The 18,925-nt window shown below is 45.3% G+C and overlaps 1 protein-coding gene across 4 annotated transcripts in view; it reads left to right on the top strand.

Moving 5' to 3' along the window:
• Positions 1-18,925, top strand: part of LOC147426995 (DNA polymerase epsilon subunit C-like) — a 74,109-nt gene that overhangs the window by 649 nt on the left and 54,535 nt on the right. For all 4 annotated transcript variants that reach the window (XM_086498728.1, XM_086498730.1, XM_086498726.1 and 1 more), the window contains one exon: positions 280-352. In XM_086498728.1, the coding sequence (XP_086354854.1) occupies positions 280-352 (73 nt within the window). The remainder of the gene's footprint in view (positions 1-279; positions 353-18,925) is intronic.

Consider the following 18,925-nt stretch of genomic DNA (forward strand, 5'->3'; position numbering starts at 1 on the left):
GATTTAAGCATAACAAGCCCTTTTGTTTAATATTTCGGTAGGTGTTTGACCTTGGCCGAAGAACATAAACAAGCTGAATAATATCTTTGCTCTCGTGACATAAGAGTAACTTGGCACTAGACAAAATGGAGTACACTTTAGACATTTGATGACTATGTTCCATTTTTCCTGATGCATGGAGTAGCATCCTTCGATGTCATTAAGAGAGAACTGTAGAATCTTTCATTTTAGTCTGCATTTTTCAGGCTCTCATCTAACCAAAAGTTCTTGACAATGTAGGCAAGGATAAAGAAGATCATGCAAGCTGACGATGAAGTAGGAAAAATTGCCATGGCAACACCTGTCTTGATTTGTAAGTTTGTATTTCATATCTCTTGCTTGCAAATAGAATCATGCCATGTAATGCTTTTTTGTAAGTCCCGTTTGTGTTTCTCAAGGTCAAATCAAGACTTGTTATTCGTGATCGGCTTTGCTATTTTTGGTAACGCTTGAACATTTGTGGTTTAGAGAGTTAATAAGTTGTTTTCTTCAAGATTTTTGGTATTACAGAGTTCTATTCCAATTGTAATTGTCTGTGAGTTAAACAATTGTCGGGCTACTTTCTGCTTCATTTTTTTGGTAAAAAGATTTTAAAATGGAAGAATTTGTTGCTTATTCTTGGTTTGTAATTGAAAAAAAAGGTCCCGGCTTAAAGCTACAATTCTTAAAGATAAATCAAGATATCTAGATAAAGGTAGGTAGAAGAAGTTTAAGTGCATGTGAATGTTGAGGAAAAGGAGGGCAGCATGAAGTGCGTAGGTTTGCTGTGGTTTTTGTTCAAGCTATAAACGACTCTCAAAACTCACGGTCAAGCAAGCTTGTTTAAAAAAAAGTTTACTCTCAAAAAACATTAAATTGCAAGGGGCACTTCTAATTATATCTACAAAAACTTTATAGGATGGTCAACAACCTTGGACTATCTCTTGACCTTAGCTTTAGTGGCACTACTTAGTTTCTTGGTTTTTGGCTTTGTTGAGTTAGAGAGAGAGAGAGAGAGAGAGAGAGAGAGAGAGAGAGAGAGAGAGAGAGAGAGAGAGAGAGAGAGAGAGAGAGAGAGAGAGAGAGATGAGGAACTAATTAGTGCGCAATTGAGCAAGGAAAGGGTTTTTGGATTAGTGTGATATCTGATTTTGTGTCATGTTTATCATCCGTTGCGTTTGGTACAACTTCTGGTAGAATGGCGTAACTTGCCACGAAAACTATGGAAGACGATAACCAAAGGTTCCTCGATGTTTACATTCCTATGTCTTTCTTCAAACTGATAACCTTGGATGACCAGTGTGAACGCTTTACTGTTGGATTGCCATCGCCTCTATAAGAATACTGTTTGTCCAAACAAGTTTTTTCTATGAAAGCTTATGGACCATGCCGTGGTCGGCTCAAGCTTATGAAAGGAAGATTGGAGTTTGCTATGGAAGATCAAACGACAAACACTCGGTATTCTTGCGACAATTCGACTCAACTTGCAAGACCTTTTGTGACACTTCGTCAACGAGAAGCTCTATAGCAAGAAGGCAGATGCTTTGAATGTTTCTAGACGGGACATACCTCCTATGTATGTCCTATAAAAGGGATAAGCCTCTAGAGAAACCTGCGGCTAAGAAAGCCAAAATTGTAGCAGGACTCGTTCCCTACATATATGACATCTTTATTGATGATTCCAAAGAATTGTGCAGAGCATATGGAAAGATCAACGGCTTCAAGGCACTTATCTTCTTCGATCAAGGAGCCACCGAGAACTTCATCCATCTAGAGTTCCTCAAGCAGATGGACCTTGAATATGATCAGTTTGCTGGAGAACTTGAGGCCGAGCTAGCCACATGGAAAACTCATAAAGTTGTACCACTCATTGGTGCTCTTCCGGTCACCATCCAAGGGTACCATGGCAAGGCAGACTTTCATATCATGAAGTTAGGGCATTGAGACGCTCTTTTGGACATGCTGTGGCACGACAAGAATGATGCTGCCGTTCATATTTGGAACCAAACCATCACTTTGGTGTTGAATGACAAGCCAGTGGTACTTCGAGTTCGACTCACGGAGACCAACCCAAAATGATTTTTAGTTGATTTGTATTTAGATGCTTTTTGAACTCTGTTTGAGAATACTGTTTGTAATTGGTTTGAAATAGAATTCATTTGTTTTGAACTTGGCTTGGTGCCGATTGAGACTCCTTGATTTTGGTTTTGATGTTCGGTTCAATGGTATATTGACGTGTGAATAACTCATGGCTTGGACATTGGTCTGAGAGGAGTATGCAAAAGAAAATTGTGATAAAAAATATCTGAGTAACTCATGGCTCGGGTTTTGATCTTGGGGGGGGGGGTATTCATGAAAATGTTGTTATTGGAAACCTTTGACTGTGGTCTAGAAAGCGTTTAGTTGTACATGAAACCTCTGAACGACGTAGACTGCGGTTGGGGGGTGTTTGGTTGTATATAGCCTTTGAATCTCATGGCCCTGACATCGATTTTCGGGGGGAAGTATTCATGGGGAAGTGTGGCCTTTTATTTCTCATGGCTTGCGACCTCGGTTCTGGGGGGAGTATTCATTAAGGAGTAAATGTTTTTATGTCTCGTGATTGTATTTGTAATCATCTGTATTGCATTGTGATGTGCCAACCATATATGCTCCATATTGGAATTTGGGTGAGATTGCGTGGGTTTGTGATCTTAATGCATCGAGACACCCCTTTAAAGATCAACGCGGTGTGGGTGTGATGACTAACTTTGCTACTCTAGAATATCAAGAGCTCCGATATGAAATAAAAACACTGAATGACCCTCCGAACGACCCTTGGATTTTTGAACTAACTTGATTGAGTTTTGCAGGTCTAATCATGGAATTACTTTTCTTTCAAGAGGAAGGTATGTCACAAATTGCTAACGTGGCAACCATTGAAGATATGACCAACTTGCTAAAGACGGCCGAGGGGCCGAAAACCTCAACTGAAGACCAAAGGAGTTGGAATTAAAAATCCTAACCCTACCTGTCAGAAATTGCTAACGTGTCAAGCCACTAAAGATGTCACGTGTACATCTAACCCTATGTGTACGTGGACAAGCTACTTCATGACATGGGTTCAATTCAAATTAGTCAGCTTAGATTAGGATGTGTTTTGGCACTTTTGTGAGTCTGTTCGTAGACCGTGCATGTCTAGGCACTTAGAGTAGATGCATATCCTCTGGTTGCACATAGCATGATCATCAGACATCCATCAAACACAGGATCAAACAAACAATCCCTTTTTACCCGCATGATGATTTGCAGGAAGAAACTGTGATTGTTCACAAGGATGATGGTTTAGTTGATACTTTTCTAGTGAAGCTAACCTCATTGTAGATTCGATCAATCATGAAGAACCGATCTTGGCTCTGGAGTCAAGGTCCAAAGAACCCCCACAGGAAGTATTATGTGTACGAATTAGTCAGCACGCATTGTTCGAGTGTTTCATTCGTGATGCTTTCCTGTATTTTAGTCACCGTCCTTATGTGATCCCTTTTCATAGGCATGACATATTGTACGATGAGCACGATTCACTCATGAATGAGAACGGATGTATGCGGATTACTCATGAAAAGATGAAATGTTTGCACTCAAGGAATTCACATTCCATGTCTCTGCCTTGGCATGACACAGTATCAGAAAGAGCACAAGAAGGATTGAGCATCAAGCATCGGCATTTCCATCGTGTTTCGTCACAGTTGATTGATTTAGATAAGAAAGTCAAGATTCGACCCCATTGTTTGCGTGTGTTTGATGAATGGTTTGGCACTCCGTCTATATGTTCATCTACATTGTTGCATAGTCTTTAAAGAAGACTAGAATTTTTCCAGTCACTTTACATGGAATGGGTATGTTCATGTTTTTGTGTTGGAAGTGGTTTCAGGAATTTTCATCCTCGGAGATGCTCGAAGAAGGTAGACGCATGACTATAGACAAAGTTGAAGCATTGAAGGAGCCACAAATGACTTTGTGTCGCTTTCGGCGCGGCCCAAAGAAGCAAGCATTGCAGACCTTTATGAAGTTCAAGTATCGCATGACCCACACATCAGAGTGGGCCAACGAAGAGTCCTTTCCATGATTCATCCAGACGTTGTTGGCGATCTCCCTCGACGCCATACAGTTCGGTACCAGTACCTCACTTTGAAAAGGAGGGGATGTCACGTGCACATCTAACCCTATGTGTACGCGGACAAGCTACTTCATGACATGGGTTCAATTCAGTATAGTCAGTCCAATTTCAGCGCATAACCAGCGCTGAAAACGCATCTGTACGGTGAGGTAAACACCCTCACCGGTGCCTGCTTTTGGAGCAGCAGTTAGCTACTCCCGTTCCGGCTCAGAGAGGCTCTTGCCTTAGCAAAAACACATAAGACCTCACAGCTGTACATGAGTCAAATGAAGAGCCCTCTTGTGGGGCATCACATTACTGCACGTAGGGTAGAGGTAAGAGCAGTGTGAGGTGTGCAGGACATGACTTCTTGCACCACATTGTACATGAGAGGGAAAGCTTGCAGTCAATAGCTCTTAACCTGTGACAAAACTTGCAAATGAGCTCTTCCAGCTAGAAATTCAGCGCTACCTTCTTCTGCATGAGGAAAGTGCACGAAAAGGTGCCACTTGGCACATTTACAAGCAATTTCTCGTTTCAGGATTGCGGCGTAAAAATCTCCCAACTGGTTGCCCAGTTGACTTTGTAGTAGAGTTCTAAAATGTTTCCCTTGTCATTTCGGAGGTAATGACGCGAATAGATTTTATGGTCCAAAATAGAAGTTCCCTAAATTTTAGGAGATGCTTCCGTTGGACTCCCACTGGTCATTTGACCATCTATCCCCACTTGGACCCGCATCCAAAAATGCAATGTGGCCCAGCTGTCGGGTACTTTCCTTTGGTGACCGCACCTTGGCATTGTACCTTTATTGAGTTCACTTCCTAGTATCCACCAACTTGCTAAGTGCGACGGGGGGACCTACATGATCTTGAACTGAGCCTAGACATCCTCTTACTATACGAGTTCCAGTGCCGACCAACTTCCCGTCTCTGCGGGTGAAACTACCGTTCACATTGGCCATACAATGTTCGACCATTTGCAACTTCAAAAAGAGGGTCTCAAAAATCAAACAAAAATCATTGGAAAGAAACCAACAACTAAGGTTAGTAGTTGCCACGTTTTCGTGACATACCCCCCTCTTGAAATCGCAAGCATCCTCGATTGCATATCATAAATACACGCCATTGATGATCTTGTGTTGTTAGCACTCTTTTATCATCGCATGTATTTGCAAGAAAGGTCGTAAGACATAGATACAAAGGACTTAATGAGACTTTCATACTTTTGTCATTTCCATCTATTACACTGAATTCATATGTACATTTGATGTGCTAGCTCTATCATTACCCCTTCTTTGCACACGTTGGGTTGGGGCATACGTAGGCTGTAACCCAAAGGCTTCAAGGTAAAGCTGAAATACATTTGGTGACTCTGACAATTCATGCTCTTCCATTCACCTTGCATCCATAGGTGGATAGTTCTTGAACTTCACCAAGTATCGTCTTGCAACCTGTCCTTTAACTTTTTTGTCCTTATGTGCCAAAACTTGCTCAGGTACCAAGATCTCATCAAGTTCCTCAACTTTTGGCTGATGCTTATCTGGCATATCTTCTGGCACATCACCCATGAAGGGTCTTAGAAGACTCACGTGAAACGAATTGTGAATCTTACACGCATTAGGCACATCGCTGATCTTATCAAACACTTGAAAAGGCCCATAGTAGCGCATACTGAGCTTAGGAAAGAGCAGTTCCTTGCCCTTCATCTTCTTTAACCTTGTCTTTTTAAACCTTAACAAAACCCAATCACCAGGTGACAACAACAATTCACGACGATGACGATCAACAACCTTTTTCTGCTTTGCCCGAGTCTTCTCCAAGGCAACTTTAATTTTCTTGCACGTTCTCAACATATCGATCTGCCTCAAAGGTCTTGTCCTTTGTATGCAAAATGGGAGGAACTTTTTTGCCGCCTGCAACAATCTCAAAAGGTGCCTCTCCAGTCGAGGAATGCACCGTGTTGTTGTACGCATACTCAAGCAGGCAAATACTGTTCCCACTTTCCCTTATTATCTGACACATCATTTCAGCAGATCCAAGACAGTAGAATTAGCCTCTTCTGATCGTCCATCAGTTTGTGGATGAAACGAAGACGAGAAATTGAGCATAGTGTCCATGTTCTCAAACAATCCTCTCCAGAACAAACTTGTCATACGAGGATCACGGTCACTGACAATCGGTTGTGGCATACCATGGTACTTGAACACATTGTACATGAATAAACGTACCATCTGATCAGATTTTATCTTCTTCCTAACAAGGATAAAATGGGCCTGCTTGCTGAAACTGCAAATAATGGTCCATATACCATCATTTCTTGTTGGCGTTCTTGGAAGATCAAAGATAAAATCCACAGCAATGCTTTTCCATGGCTTATCCGGAATTGGCAGTGGTTGTAACAACCCTGTTGCCTTTTGCCTGTCAAGCTTGACCTTTTGGCAAATCCCGCATGCTCGCACAAAGGCATCCACATCTCTCCTCAAGGTAGGCCAATAGAAGAATGTCTCTACTGCTTTAACTGTCGCATCAATACCACGATGCCCTGCATACGGTGAGACATGACTTTCTACCATGACCTCATGTCGCAATGGCCTAGTGACACAAAGTCTGCCATGCATCATCATAAAATCATCTCTGAGGAGGTAGTGCTCATGATGTTATTGCTCTTGCAACTGTTCAAAAATCCTTGCAAAATCTTCATCAGTAGCATATTGTTCCTTCATGTCATCCAGCTCATGATGATAAGGAATTGACACAGTTAAAATTTGTGGCTTCCTTGATAATGCATCAGTCACAACATTCTTCTTGCCTTCCACATGCATAATCTGGAAGTGGAACATAGAAAGAATTCCCCTTTGAGCTTTACATCCAAAACATGAGTTTTGCCCCTATGCTGAAGGGTGATTGTCTTGCCGAAGGCATCCAACACCACATGTACTCTGAACATCCACGGAATTCCAAGTAGCGTATCGCACCCTTCCAATGGCATGATATAAAATTCTTATGTGTCTACATATGGTTGAATATGCAAACGTAGCTTTCTAATAATGGGAGTAACACACTCTGAGTGGCCAGGACATGCCAACCTTGCCTCTGCCGTGTACCCTATCCCTTCAGCTTTGATGCCCAACTTCATAGCCAACTCTGGAGAGAGAGAGTTTGCTTTGGCACTTGGATCAAAGAAGATGAGTGCCGTCTGATCTCTAACTTTACTCCATACTCTACATAACTCGCTAGTATCTGTATTCGGCCTGTCACCCACCATATCTGGCACCAAGCTTGCCTTGGGTTTAGGCTTCTTGCCTTTCTGGTCCTCTATATCATCAGAGTCGGCGGTCTTTTCCTTTGTGGACAATTGGTAGCAAAGTGACCAGGCTGCTCGCATATAAAGCATTTGTTTTCAGCCATTAAGATCTTCTTTTCCTCGAGCTATTTACGCAGAAAAGGCTTTCTTTTCTGTTTCTTTGCTTGCGCTTCAGAAGTCCCGACTGAGTCCTTATCTTTGTTGGCCTTTTCTGACCCCTGTGACGCTTCAGAGCTCGTTTTCACAAAGGGCTTCTTTGCTGAATTTTTCTTTTGCTGCCCTCCTTTTTCATTGCTCGGAAACCCACTGTCCTCTCCCTTCAACAAGGCAAGACCAGTGTTAGCAACTTCCATGAGCTGGGTGAGGGTAGCCACTCTGTTCTTGGTACAGTAGTCCCGAAGCCCTTTGGGTAGCCCACAACAGTACTTCTCTATTTGCTCTGTCAATGGCACAAATCTGTAGGAGGTTACTGAGAGTAACGCTTTTACAAAACCTCCAATTGTGCTTCAGCAAGCTCTTGCATGTAGCCGAAGTAAGCTGGTGCCAACCTATCATGATGTCGGCTTCAAATTCATTTGACAGCCAAGCAGATGCAAACATTTGCTTGAGGTAGACCCAAGTGGTTGGTGCCTGTCCTTGCATTAACAATGTCGTCCACCATGTAAGCGCATTGTCTTTCAAGAAAGTGGCAGCTTCCTTGACCGTAGAGGCCTCTGTAAAATTTTCTCCTGCATAAGCTGTCTCAAACTGCTGGAGGAAAGTAAGAGCCCTTGCCTTATGCTCGAAGCCGCTGAAAGTGCTAAACTTTACAGTTGCACCACCTTCTTTGTAAGCTTTCAACTTTTTTCAGTGTCCCCAAATTGTCATAAGGAATGGTCTGCAACATGGGCACTGTAGTAGGAATCATCGGCGCGTCTTGGCCATTGACATTTTGCATCATAGGTGCCATATCTGGCTGTTGTCCAGAAAAACCAGCCATGTCAAAATTACCCTGTGGCACCTCAAACCGGCCCTTGTTGCTCTAAAAACCTTGCTGCATGCCGATGGTGCCATACATGGGATTTGGCATCATGCCTTGGCACACCCCCGAACACTGTTCCTGGCATGTATGGCTGACTTCCAAGCGCATAACTAGCCATACTTTGGAACATAGATCCACCCCCAAAATACCTAAGATGTACCGTGGGTGGTGGAAAAACTTGATACATTGCCTGGTAACCAGTTCCCTGTCCATTCAAGACAACATGCGGGCTCTGAAAGGTGGCAGGCTGAACTGGCAAAGGCTGTGGAATAGGCGTCCTAACCACCTGTTTCAGGACGGGAGAAACCTGTTTTGGAGCCCCTGACTCCGCAGCATGCGAATGCTCCCTATCCTGCTGAGACGCATGAAGTACTTGGTCTTGAGCCTCAACAAGCTCTGTTCATGGTGTAGGTTGTCTATTTTGCTGTGGCATTGGTGGCGCTTGCAAGAACTCCATTAACCTTGGGTTCTGCACCAGTTGCGAAAACACGTTTGCCGCGGCAACTAACCGAGTCCTGAATGCATCATCCTCAAGTTTCCCAGTCATAAAGCCCTGTGCTGGAGGAACATTCACTTCAATAGGAGGTACGGACAGACATGGCCCTGAACTCTTGCCAATCTCGAACACCATAGGGGTTTCCTGTTTGTCCTTCGAAGAGGAACCCTCTTCCATAATGCCCTTCCCTTTGTCGGCCTTAGTGTAATCCCGCGTTTCTGTACTCTGTGTCTTTTCCCAAAACAATCGAGGCTCACTTCTTGAGGAAAAAGTGATTCTGTCCCGGCAACGAAACCATGAAACCGGCCCGTAGGGCGGTAGACGTAGGCTCACACTCAAAATTCTTTACTTTAGACACACATAGAGAACTTTGCAAAGGTAACCTGCGACGGGAATTAACACTTTAAACACACACACTGCTCGAGAGCTAGAATGCTTCGAGCAGACGTCGACAACCTGTAGGCCCCAAAATTGGCGCTCCTTTCGGTATTTCTTTTTTCTTTAAGAGGGTAAATTACAAAGAAGAGTCCTGGGAATTCTTTACCTGTATCCAGGTAGATAACACTTGTTTTGGCAAAATTTTGGCAGCATAACAGCCCCAAAACTTGTCCAAAACAAATTCTCCTGCTAGAACTCACTTCCACTGACATAAACTCTCTGATTTCTGCCCAACAGCAGTAAATTCAGCATGCTGTATTTACTCGTTTTTGCCCTCTTTTCAGTCCTAAATAGTCCCTAAACTGTCCTCTATTAGTGTGTTCCCAGTGGTTCTGGTATCCGTATGGCTGAAAAACAGTCCAAGTTCAGCGCATAACCAGCGCTGAAAATGCACGTGTATGGTGAGGTTATCACCTCATCGGTGCCTGCTTTTGGAGCAGCAGTTAGCTACTCCCGTTCCCGCTCAGAGAGGCTCTTGCCTCAGCAAAAAACGCATAAGACCTCACAATTGTACATGAGGCAAATGAAGAGCCCTCTTGTGGGGTATCACATTACTGCACGCAGGGTAGAGGTAGAGCAGTGTGAGGTGTGCAGGACATGACTTCTTGCACCACACTGTACATGAGAGGGAAAGCTTGCAGTCAATAGCTCTTAACCTGTGACGAAACTTGCAAATAAGCTCTCCCAGCTAGAAATTCAGTGCTACCTTCTTTTGCATGAGGAAAGTGCACGAAATGGTTCCACTTGGCACATTTACAAGCAATTTCCCGTTTCAAGGTTTCCGCTTAAAAATTCCCCAATTGGTTGCCCAATTGACTTGCAGTAGAGTTCTAAAATGTTCCCCTTGTCATTCCGGAGATAATGATGTGAACAGATTTTATGGTCCAAAATAGAAGTTCCCTAAATTTTAGGGGATGCTTCCGTTGGACTCCCACTGGTCATTTGACCATCTATCCCCACTTGGACCCGCATCCAAAAATGCAATGTGGCCCAGCTGTCGGGTACTTTCCTTTGGTGACTGCACCTTGGCATTGTACCTTTATTGAGTTCACTTCTTAGTATCCACCAACTTTCTAAGTGCGATGGGAGGACCTACATGATCTTGAGCTGAGCCAAGACATCCTCTTACTATACGAGTTCCAGTGCCGACCAACTTCCCGTCTCTGCGGGTGAAACTACCGTTCACATTGGCCATACAATGTCCGACCATTTGCAACTTCAAAAAGAGGGTCTCAAAAATCAAACAAAAATCATTGGAAAAAAACCAACAACTAAGGTTAGCAGTTGCCACGTCCTTGTGACACAGTTAACAGTTTCCACGTCCTCGTGACATGTAGTAACATCAATCTGTCCCTGAAAACTCTTGTGATGAGAAGATAGCAATGAAAGTACCCCTGCCAAGCAGATGACGTCCTCCACTGTGCCTTCACGAAGCGGCTAGACTGCACTTCCAACCACTATCGTAACTTGACCTGAGTGTAGGTGCATCCATATGGCCGGTGACGTCTCTCTGAGAGAGCGAGCCTCAATAAGGTCACCAATCTTGTGGTAAAGTTCCTTTGATATTACAAAAGATGGTGCCATAATACTTAGGAAAGGAGAGACTTGAGTATTTGCAAGTACCTAAACCTTACACTCACCAGCGACCCTTCCCCACCTTACCTCTTGAACCCTTGAGAGTATAAGATGCGAGTGTGTGTGGGGATGCATGTGTGTGCGCGTATGTGTTTAAACTGATTTGGGATTGTGTGGGTGTGGGTGTGGGGGGAGCGTGCAGGAGAGCAAGCGCTGGCGAAAAATGTCGATAAGGGGTAAAGGAGGCCTTGGGCAGCTGAGGTGGAGCTCAACAAAACAAGGCAGGCAGCGGAGTGTGTGTGTGTGTGTGAGACTGCGGAGTAGGAGGGCTGAAGAGGATGGCGGGTTAGGGTTTAGTGCAGCTGAGGCTGCTCAGATGCGCAAACACAATCACCGCCTTCCAACCTGTCAGCAACGTTTTTGTTGTTACTGCCTTATACGACGGACAGATTTATGCAACATTAAACCTTAATTCGATTGCCATGGCCCATGATAAATTATTGTAAACGTTAGTGGCGTAGCAGCGAGAACATCACTAAAAGGTGCACGCAACACCTAAGGCACGTTGCAGCCACGTAGGTGGGTTAGCAAATGCACTATACACAACAGGTGCTCTCTCTCTCTCTCTCTCTCTCTCTCTCTGCGCAAAGAAAAGGGACCGATTTTTGGTACTTGAAAATTCCTTAAAACGCCCAAATGGTGCCGAGGCCCGATTCTGAGGGCAAGTACAAATTTTTTGCAAAGCAGGCTGGAAGGCAACGACGGGAAAAAATGTATACAACTAGTTACATGGGCAAACTGTAAGAATTGAAGTCGGGGATAAAGAACATCTTCTAAAGGGAAAGTGCCTTGGTGGAGAGAGGATGACAGCAGCCTTTGAAAGATAGGCACTCCCACCAAAAGCTCTTCTAGAAATTGTGTACCAAAAGCCTCAACTACCAAAAAGCCACCAATGGTGATGTGGAGAAACATCTGCAATGGTAGAGCTCAATGGCGGACAAACGCCCTCCAACTGGTGCTGTCACAAACTAGTGACGTGGCATGGTGACACTCACACACTCTCTCTTGCAGGCCCGTGAAAGGGGCAATGGCGTTGCAGAATCCTCGGATTTCACGTTGAGTGCTGACGTGTCATGCTGTACGGAATTCTGTGATTCGCGGCATGATTCGCGGCGAGAAAAGCACCGACAGGCTTACGTGGCTGAGTTGTACGAAAAATGCTTTTTGGGGCTGTTGAAAATCCCACGCAAAAGCTTTTGGGGGAGCATTGCTTTATTTTTAAGAAGCTTTTGATTTTCAGCTTTTGGGGCTCTGCTTTTAGCATCCCTTGTAAACCTTTCTATACGTGGGTAGGGCTCCCACTCTGCAGAGCATCTGGACGCAGAGTCTGAGAGTGAGACCCTCCCACTCCCTTGTACTTTGAGCACAGATGTAATACAAAAAGAAATACCGAAAGGGGCGCCGGTCTTTGGGGCCAATATCTCTAGGCACGGAACTCCGCCGGGCCGTATCGAATCAATTGTGAACTGTTTTGAAGTGAATCTTTGCTGTGTTGCGGTAGAATCTGGACTTGGAGTGCCCAAGTTTGTTACAATGGTATCAGAGCACGGCCGATTTCTCTTCTACCGGGAAATCCGATCCTTTTTCTCGCGACACTTATGGATTCAAACAGACATCAATCGACATTCTCTGCATCTGGGGATGCGGGAAGAGATCACGAAGAAGATTCTCACAAGGAGTATGGCCCGCCTATCACAAACGGGAGCGCATAACAATATAAAATATACTCGGATAAATAGAATTTATCACTTAATATTGAAGCCAAAGGACATAGAGAGAGAGAGAGAGAGAGAGAGAGAGAGAGAGAGAGAGAGAGAGAGAGAGAGAGAGAGAGAGAGAGAGAGAGAGAGAGAGAGAGAGAGAGAGAGAGAGAGAGAGAGAGAGAGCGAGCTAAGCTCCGTAGACTAGTGCGGAACTTTTTATGGAGTGGCACAGATGGGACTACTGATACTCGTGCTCGAGTTCGCTGGTCCACGATTATTCGAACTCGGTCAGAGGGCGGCCTTGGCATTATTGATCCAGAATTACAGAGTCGCGCTCTTCTTACCAAGCTTATTGTTCGAGGTCTTTTTCCCGGCCAAGAACCTTGGAAGATGCTTCTTCAGGCCGCTATTTGCACAGCAACTCCACGCCTCGGCACTAGAGATGGTCATACTTGGCGTACAGGGTATCGTTTTCTCTTTACGGATGCCCCCTTGTCCACCAGCACTCTCTCACCCTTCATCCGATCACTACTTCAGATTTGGGTTTCCATGCGACGAGCTCTCATACGCTCACCTCCCTCATGTCGTGAGGAGATTGAGCGCCAGCCTCTCATTTGGAATGATGCAGTTCTTGATTCTTCGGTTAACCCACCCCGTCAGCTTGGAGAGAGGACTCACATTGATTGGGTTGCTGGGACACTGGCCCTGCTGCCTCTATGCGGTTGTTTCATGAGACGCGTATTCTGGATGCAGATTTTGTAGTAGAACATTATGACATTGGTCGCGGGGTGACAGGCAGACTTCTTGAGATTGACTCCGCCATTCCTTCACAGTGGGATGCAGTCATGCGAGGCACGGTTCAGATGCCTCCACATAGTGGTTGGGAAGGTCTCTTTGCTCAGAGCACTCTCTTATTAGTTCGTTTAGACACCATGCTGTTCACAGTTGATTCAGACTCCTCTCAGGGGATTCATGCTAGATTGACATTTGCTACCACCTCTCCGCACCTTGTCTACCCCGGCGCTCGATTGGAGGCCATACGAGTAGTTGGCTCTCGTGGAAAGCGTCGTTGTGTTGACTCCCGTTTCGCATCCGTTGATGCCACCCTTTGGAGGCTTTGGGTGTGGGAGGGTCGTGCCTTATCTCAGCTTTATTGGGACCCAGGAGAGTGGCATTGGCCTCACTCTAACCCCATTGGTACACATGTATCATTTTTTGAGTACACTGTCAGACTTGGAAGATTAGCATTGATGAGACAGCACCCAGAGCAGCCCACTCGTATGCGTTTCTGGTTACATTCAGGTCTCTCCCATGCCTATCTACAGCAGTTTTGGTCAGCCATCTGGGATTTACATGCGGCTCATCGTATTTCTTTTTTCATGTGGATGATTGCACATGCAGGACTTCCAGTTGGGACTTGGCTAGCTACTATGGGTCATGATCCGTTATGCACTCGATGTCCTTCGCGACTACATGAGTCACCAGCCCACTGTCTTTGGTCATGCTCCTCTTCTCATATAGTGTGGCTACCAGTTTGCTTTTTACTTAGCAGAGCAGGTGTTCAGGATGGATTTCTCACTTGGGGCTTTGTCTCATGGTTGATGCCGATGCCCGGACCGCATCTTTTCTATAAGGGCTCAGACACAGATCCAGCTCTTATGCTTACCTCGACTGGTTATCGACGAGGAACTTTGGCTATGTTACCACAGATCGCATGGCAGGGGGATCCTCAGACACGTGATGAAGTTTTTTTAGTCATCACTAGTATTACACCATGGAATATTTGGAGAGCTCGTTGTCTTCACATTCTCAGTGCGGCTCCACGGCTCCTTCAGGATATCCTTACTGCCATTTGGCTGGACATCATTCACACCTTGATTTGGCAGTGGGATTCTTCCTCAGGTACATCTAGAGCAGCCGAGGCTCGACGATTTGCCTTTCTTCGGCGTTGGGCCCGAGCTCCACTCTTTTTCACACTTACAGGTGGTCAGATTATATGGCATTATGCCCCCCCTCAGTGGTTTCTACTCCACTCATCACACAGACCACCATGAGATTGTACTAGCCAAGTTGTCACTATAGTGGCTCTCACCCTTACATTCAGTTTGTACACCCCACGTGACAGGCTATTTTGGTATCCGTTGGGGATCATATTGTACTCAGTAATATATAGCCCTGATTTTTCCCAAAAAAAAAAGAGAGAGAGAGAGAGAGAGAGAGAGAGAGAGAGAGAGAGAGAGAGAGAGAGAGAGAGGATCGACACAGTACTGGGGACTAGAAGAAGGGCTGCCCCCCCCCCCCCTAAAGAGAATTCTTTATTAGGAAGAATCTTTTTACAAGCACAAGAACCGGAGAAAACCCCTCCGTTCCAAATCTCTGACTCGATGGTCGTTCCTTCCCGTAAGGGAAATCCGAGAGACAAGCTCTCAATCCTTTTTCTGTCTGTACTCGGAGTTGAGACTCCGCAGACAATTTTCAAATTCCGTTTTCGAAATTCCCAAGCGTAGGCCGAAGCCTTCTCTCTTCTCCTTCGCGATGAAGTACCTGCAAACACACACGCAAACACACGACAACAAATCGTATGGCGAATCCACAATAGATACCTGTCGCTCTTGCGCGGGAAAAGCGACTTCCGTGCTTCGTAGTCTCGTGATCTCTCTCTCTTTCTCCCCTACGTACAGTATGTTATGCCCCACTAGTGGGCTTCTCATTTGACCTATGTACAATTCTGGGGGTTTATGCGCGTTTGCCAAGGCAAGAGCCTTCTGAATAGGAACCGGATTAGCTAATTGCTAATCCCCCACAGGTACGCACAGTTCCATCACGAAAGATTGCGAGTTTGGAGAGTTTTCTCGCGTGAAAACTCGTCCAATTCACAGGGGAACCGTCCCATTGCGTGCGGGAGCCCTTGGGACACGCGTAGGCGTGTTCGCTCCGCTAAAAACGATCCGAAACAGGGAATTACAGCCTGCTGTGTTTTTTTGCAGGTTTAGGGTTTCGAACCTAAACTGCAAGGGAACATCGGGGGAGTCTCGTGAGAGCCTTGGGATGCGTGTACAGGTTTTTGGGCACCCGGCAGTGAAAAACAGAGAATTACAGCCCGCTGAATTTCTGTGACAGCTCACCAGAAAGCTTCCAGATATCGAGGGAATCCGTCCTAGACAGGTGTTTTTGACCTACAGGGGTTTTTGCGCCGTTATGTTGTCGAAATCCGGTCGAAAACCTGCGTTTTCAGCCCTCGCCAGGTTTGGACAGCTTTGTGAAAGCTTGTGCTAAGTGGTCGGATCGTCTACCTTAATTTGAATAAAGAAATACCGAAAGGGGCGCCAGTCTTTGGGGCCTACAGGGTGTCGGTCTCGTGTGCGCAGTGACATTCTAGTCGCCGGACGCAACTGTGTTCTCTTCCCTTCTCAGTGCTCTGTGTAAAGTTAACAGGTAATTGAAATAGTACCGCCCTCTACGTTGTACGGGCCGGTTATATGGTTCCATCGACGGGATAGTCACTTTTTCTTCAAAAAGTGCAGCGTGGATTGTTGTGGGTGAAAGCAACACAGAGCTTGTCGATATGGCAGAGAAGAGAGACCAAGTACCTGAAGAGGGATCTTCCTCACATGGCACAGAGAAAATTCCTTCAACTCTTCAAGAAGAGGATAGGTTGTTTAGAACTCAACTGCGTTGCTGCATGGACATGTTTCAACAGTTGGTTAACAACCCAAGGATGCAAGAATTCTTACAGGCTCCGACACAGGGTTTTCAGCCTCCTACACAGGGCATGACTGAGCCGTTGCAAGAAAAGGAGATTTCCAATGCGCAGAGGACTCATGATGCTCGAGGGAAAGCCCATGTGGTTGAGCAACTAGCGGTGTCCAATGATCCAAAGCAACTTGCTTTAGCTGGACAGGAACCGTTTGTGAATGGTCAAGGGAGCAATGAACAGGCTATGCGTCAGACCCTTCCATTACCTAATACTTATCCTGGTTATTTTGGAGGTGGTTCAGTGTTTCAAGCTATGGCTGGACCTTCCACAGGTTATATGCCAGGGAATGTGTTCGGGACAATGCAAACAGGCATGGGTAACCCTATGTACGCGAACATGGGTGTCCAACCAGGTTTTCAGGGTGCCTATGGCCAGTTTCGAGTGCCTGGAACACAATTCGGTATGGCTGGTTTTTCGCAGCCATACGTACAAAATGCAGATATGACAGGGAAAACAATTGATGCGAGTGCTGGAATGAACACTCATGGAGCACCTTTGTTACAGGCACCTGTTTATGATAATGTGGCTCCTTTGAGTCAACCTAAGGATTACAAGGAAGGTGGGCAGGGAGTGAAGTTTGAAACTTTCAGAGGAACTGAGGACCAATTAAAGGCTTTGACCTTCATACAGCAGTTCGATGCAGCTTATGCTGGAGGCAACTTCACGGAATCTTCAAAGATACGCAAGGCTGCCACTTTCTTGAAAGGGAATGCGCTTCAATGGTGGACCGCATTGTTGAACCAAGGTCAAGCCCCAACAACGTGGGTCCAATTCAAACAGCTTTTTGCGCCTGCATGGTTGACAAACACTTTTGAAGTGGATGTGATGACAGAATGGCACGAGTTGAATGCTAAACAGTGTGCGAATTTGGAAGAGTACAATAAACAGTTTTGGGCCGCACTGTTGCCAGTCACCTCTTACAGGTTTGTGCCATTGTCAGAACAGATTGAGAAGTACTGTTGCAGATTGCCCAAGAAAATCAGGGACTACTGCACAAAGACTACTGTCATGAATATGTTTTAGTTGATAGAGAATGCAAGAGTGGCCAGCAATCTGTCGAAGGGAGATTCCGATGGATTTAATAGCCACAAGAAAGGGGCCCAGGGCAAACAGTTTTCAGCCAAGGGCAATGTTGCAGCAAAGCCTTCTGAGTCTCCTGCAAAGAAGCCCTCCACTCAAGAAGCTGATACGTCCAAGAAGCAGTCTAAATCTTCTTCGGGACGAGGACAAGGACAAAAGAGGCATTTTTCTGGCATAACTTTTGAAGAACAGAAAGCTCTTAGGGAGGCCAAGAAATGCTACATTTGTGAACAGGAAGGACACTTTGCAAATGAGTGCCCACAGAAGAAGTCACAGGATAAGGATGACAAGTCAGACCATAAAGGGAAGAAGCCAAAGCCGAGTGCAGGACTTGTTCCAGATTTGGTTGGAGATCAGCCAAACACAGAAGCCACGGAGCTGTGTAGAGCTTGGGGCAAAGTTAGAGACCAGACAGTGCTGGTTTTCTTTGATCCAGGAGCCCGTGCAAATTTCATATCACCAGAATTGGCATCAAAGTTGGGCATTCGTGCAGAGGAGATAGGTATGACAGGCGAAGCAGGTTTGGCATGCCCAGGACATTTAGAGCCTGTTACTCCCATTCTGGGAAAGCTTCGTCTGCACATTCAGAGCTATGTGGATGCGGAAGAATTTCATATTATGCCGCTTGAGGGCTGTGATGCGTTATTGGGTATCCCATGGTGTTACAGGTTGCATGCTATGGTGGATACTTACAACAAAAGATTACCCTTGCACATAGAGGAAAGACTCATGTCCTTGATGTAAAGCTTAAAGGCGAGTCTGTTCCAGTTGTTTCTGCTTCTGCTATTTCATCTGTAATAAAGAATCGTCTTTCTGCGTACTTGATCTTTGCAAAAGAAGTACCTCAAGTTGTATCTAATTTGTCTACCTTAGATAAAGACAGGTCAACTTTTTTGAGTGGTTTCAGTGATTGTTTTTCGGACTCTTTGCCAGGGGAGTTACCTCCTGAGAGACCTGAGGATCATACTATAGATCTTGTGCCAGGTTCTAGTCCACCGAATAGACCACCATACAGGGTTAGTGCAGCCCAGCAGAAAGAGATTATGGGTCAGGTCAACGAGCTTTTAGAGAAGGGGCTGATTCAGCCCAGTTCATCCCCTTTTTGTTCGCCTGTACTCTTAGTGCAGAAGAAGGATGGTTCATGGCGCATGTGCATTGACTATCGTACCTTGAATAAGAATACCATCAAGAACAGGTTCCCCATACCGAGGATAGATGACATTCTTGATCGGCTTGAGGGAGCGTCATTGTTTACAAGAATAAACCTAAAGAGCGGGTATCATCAAATACGCATCAGACCAGAAGATGTCCATAAGACTACGTTCAGGACAACATTTGG

Source organism: Adiantum capillus-veneris, chromosome 24, assembly GCF_014529385.1.
Source record: "Adiantum capillus-veneris isolate H3 chromosome 24, ASM1452938v2, whole genome shotgun sequence".
In the NCBI taxonomy this organism is placed as follows: Eukaryota; Viridiplantae; Streptophyta; class Polypodiopsida; order Polypodiales; family Pteridaceae; genus Adiantum; species Adiantum capillus-veneris.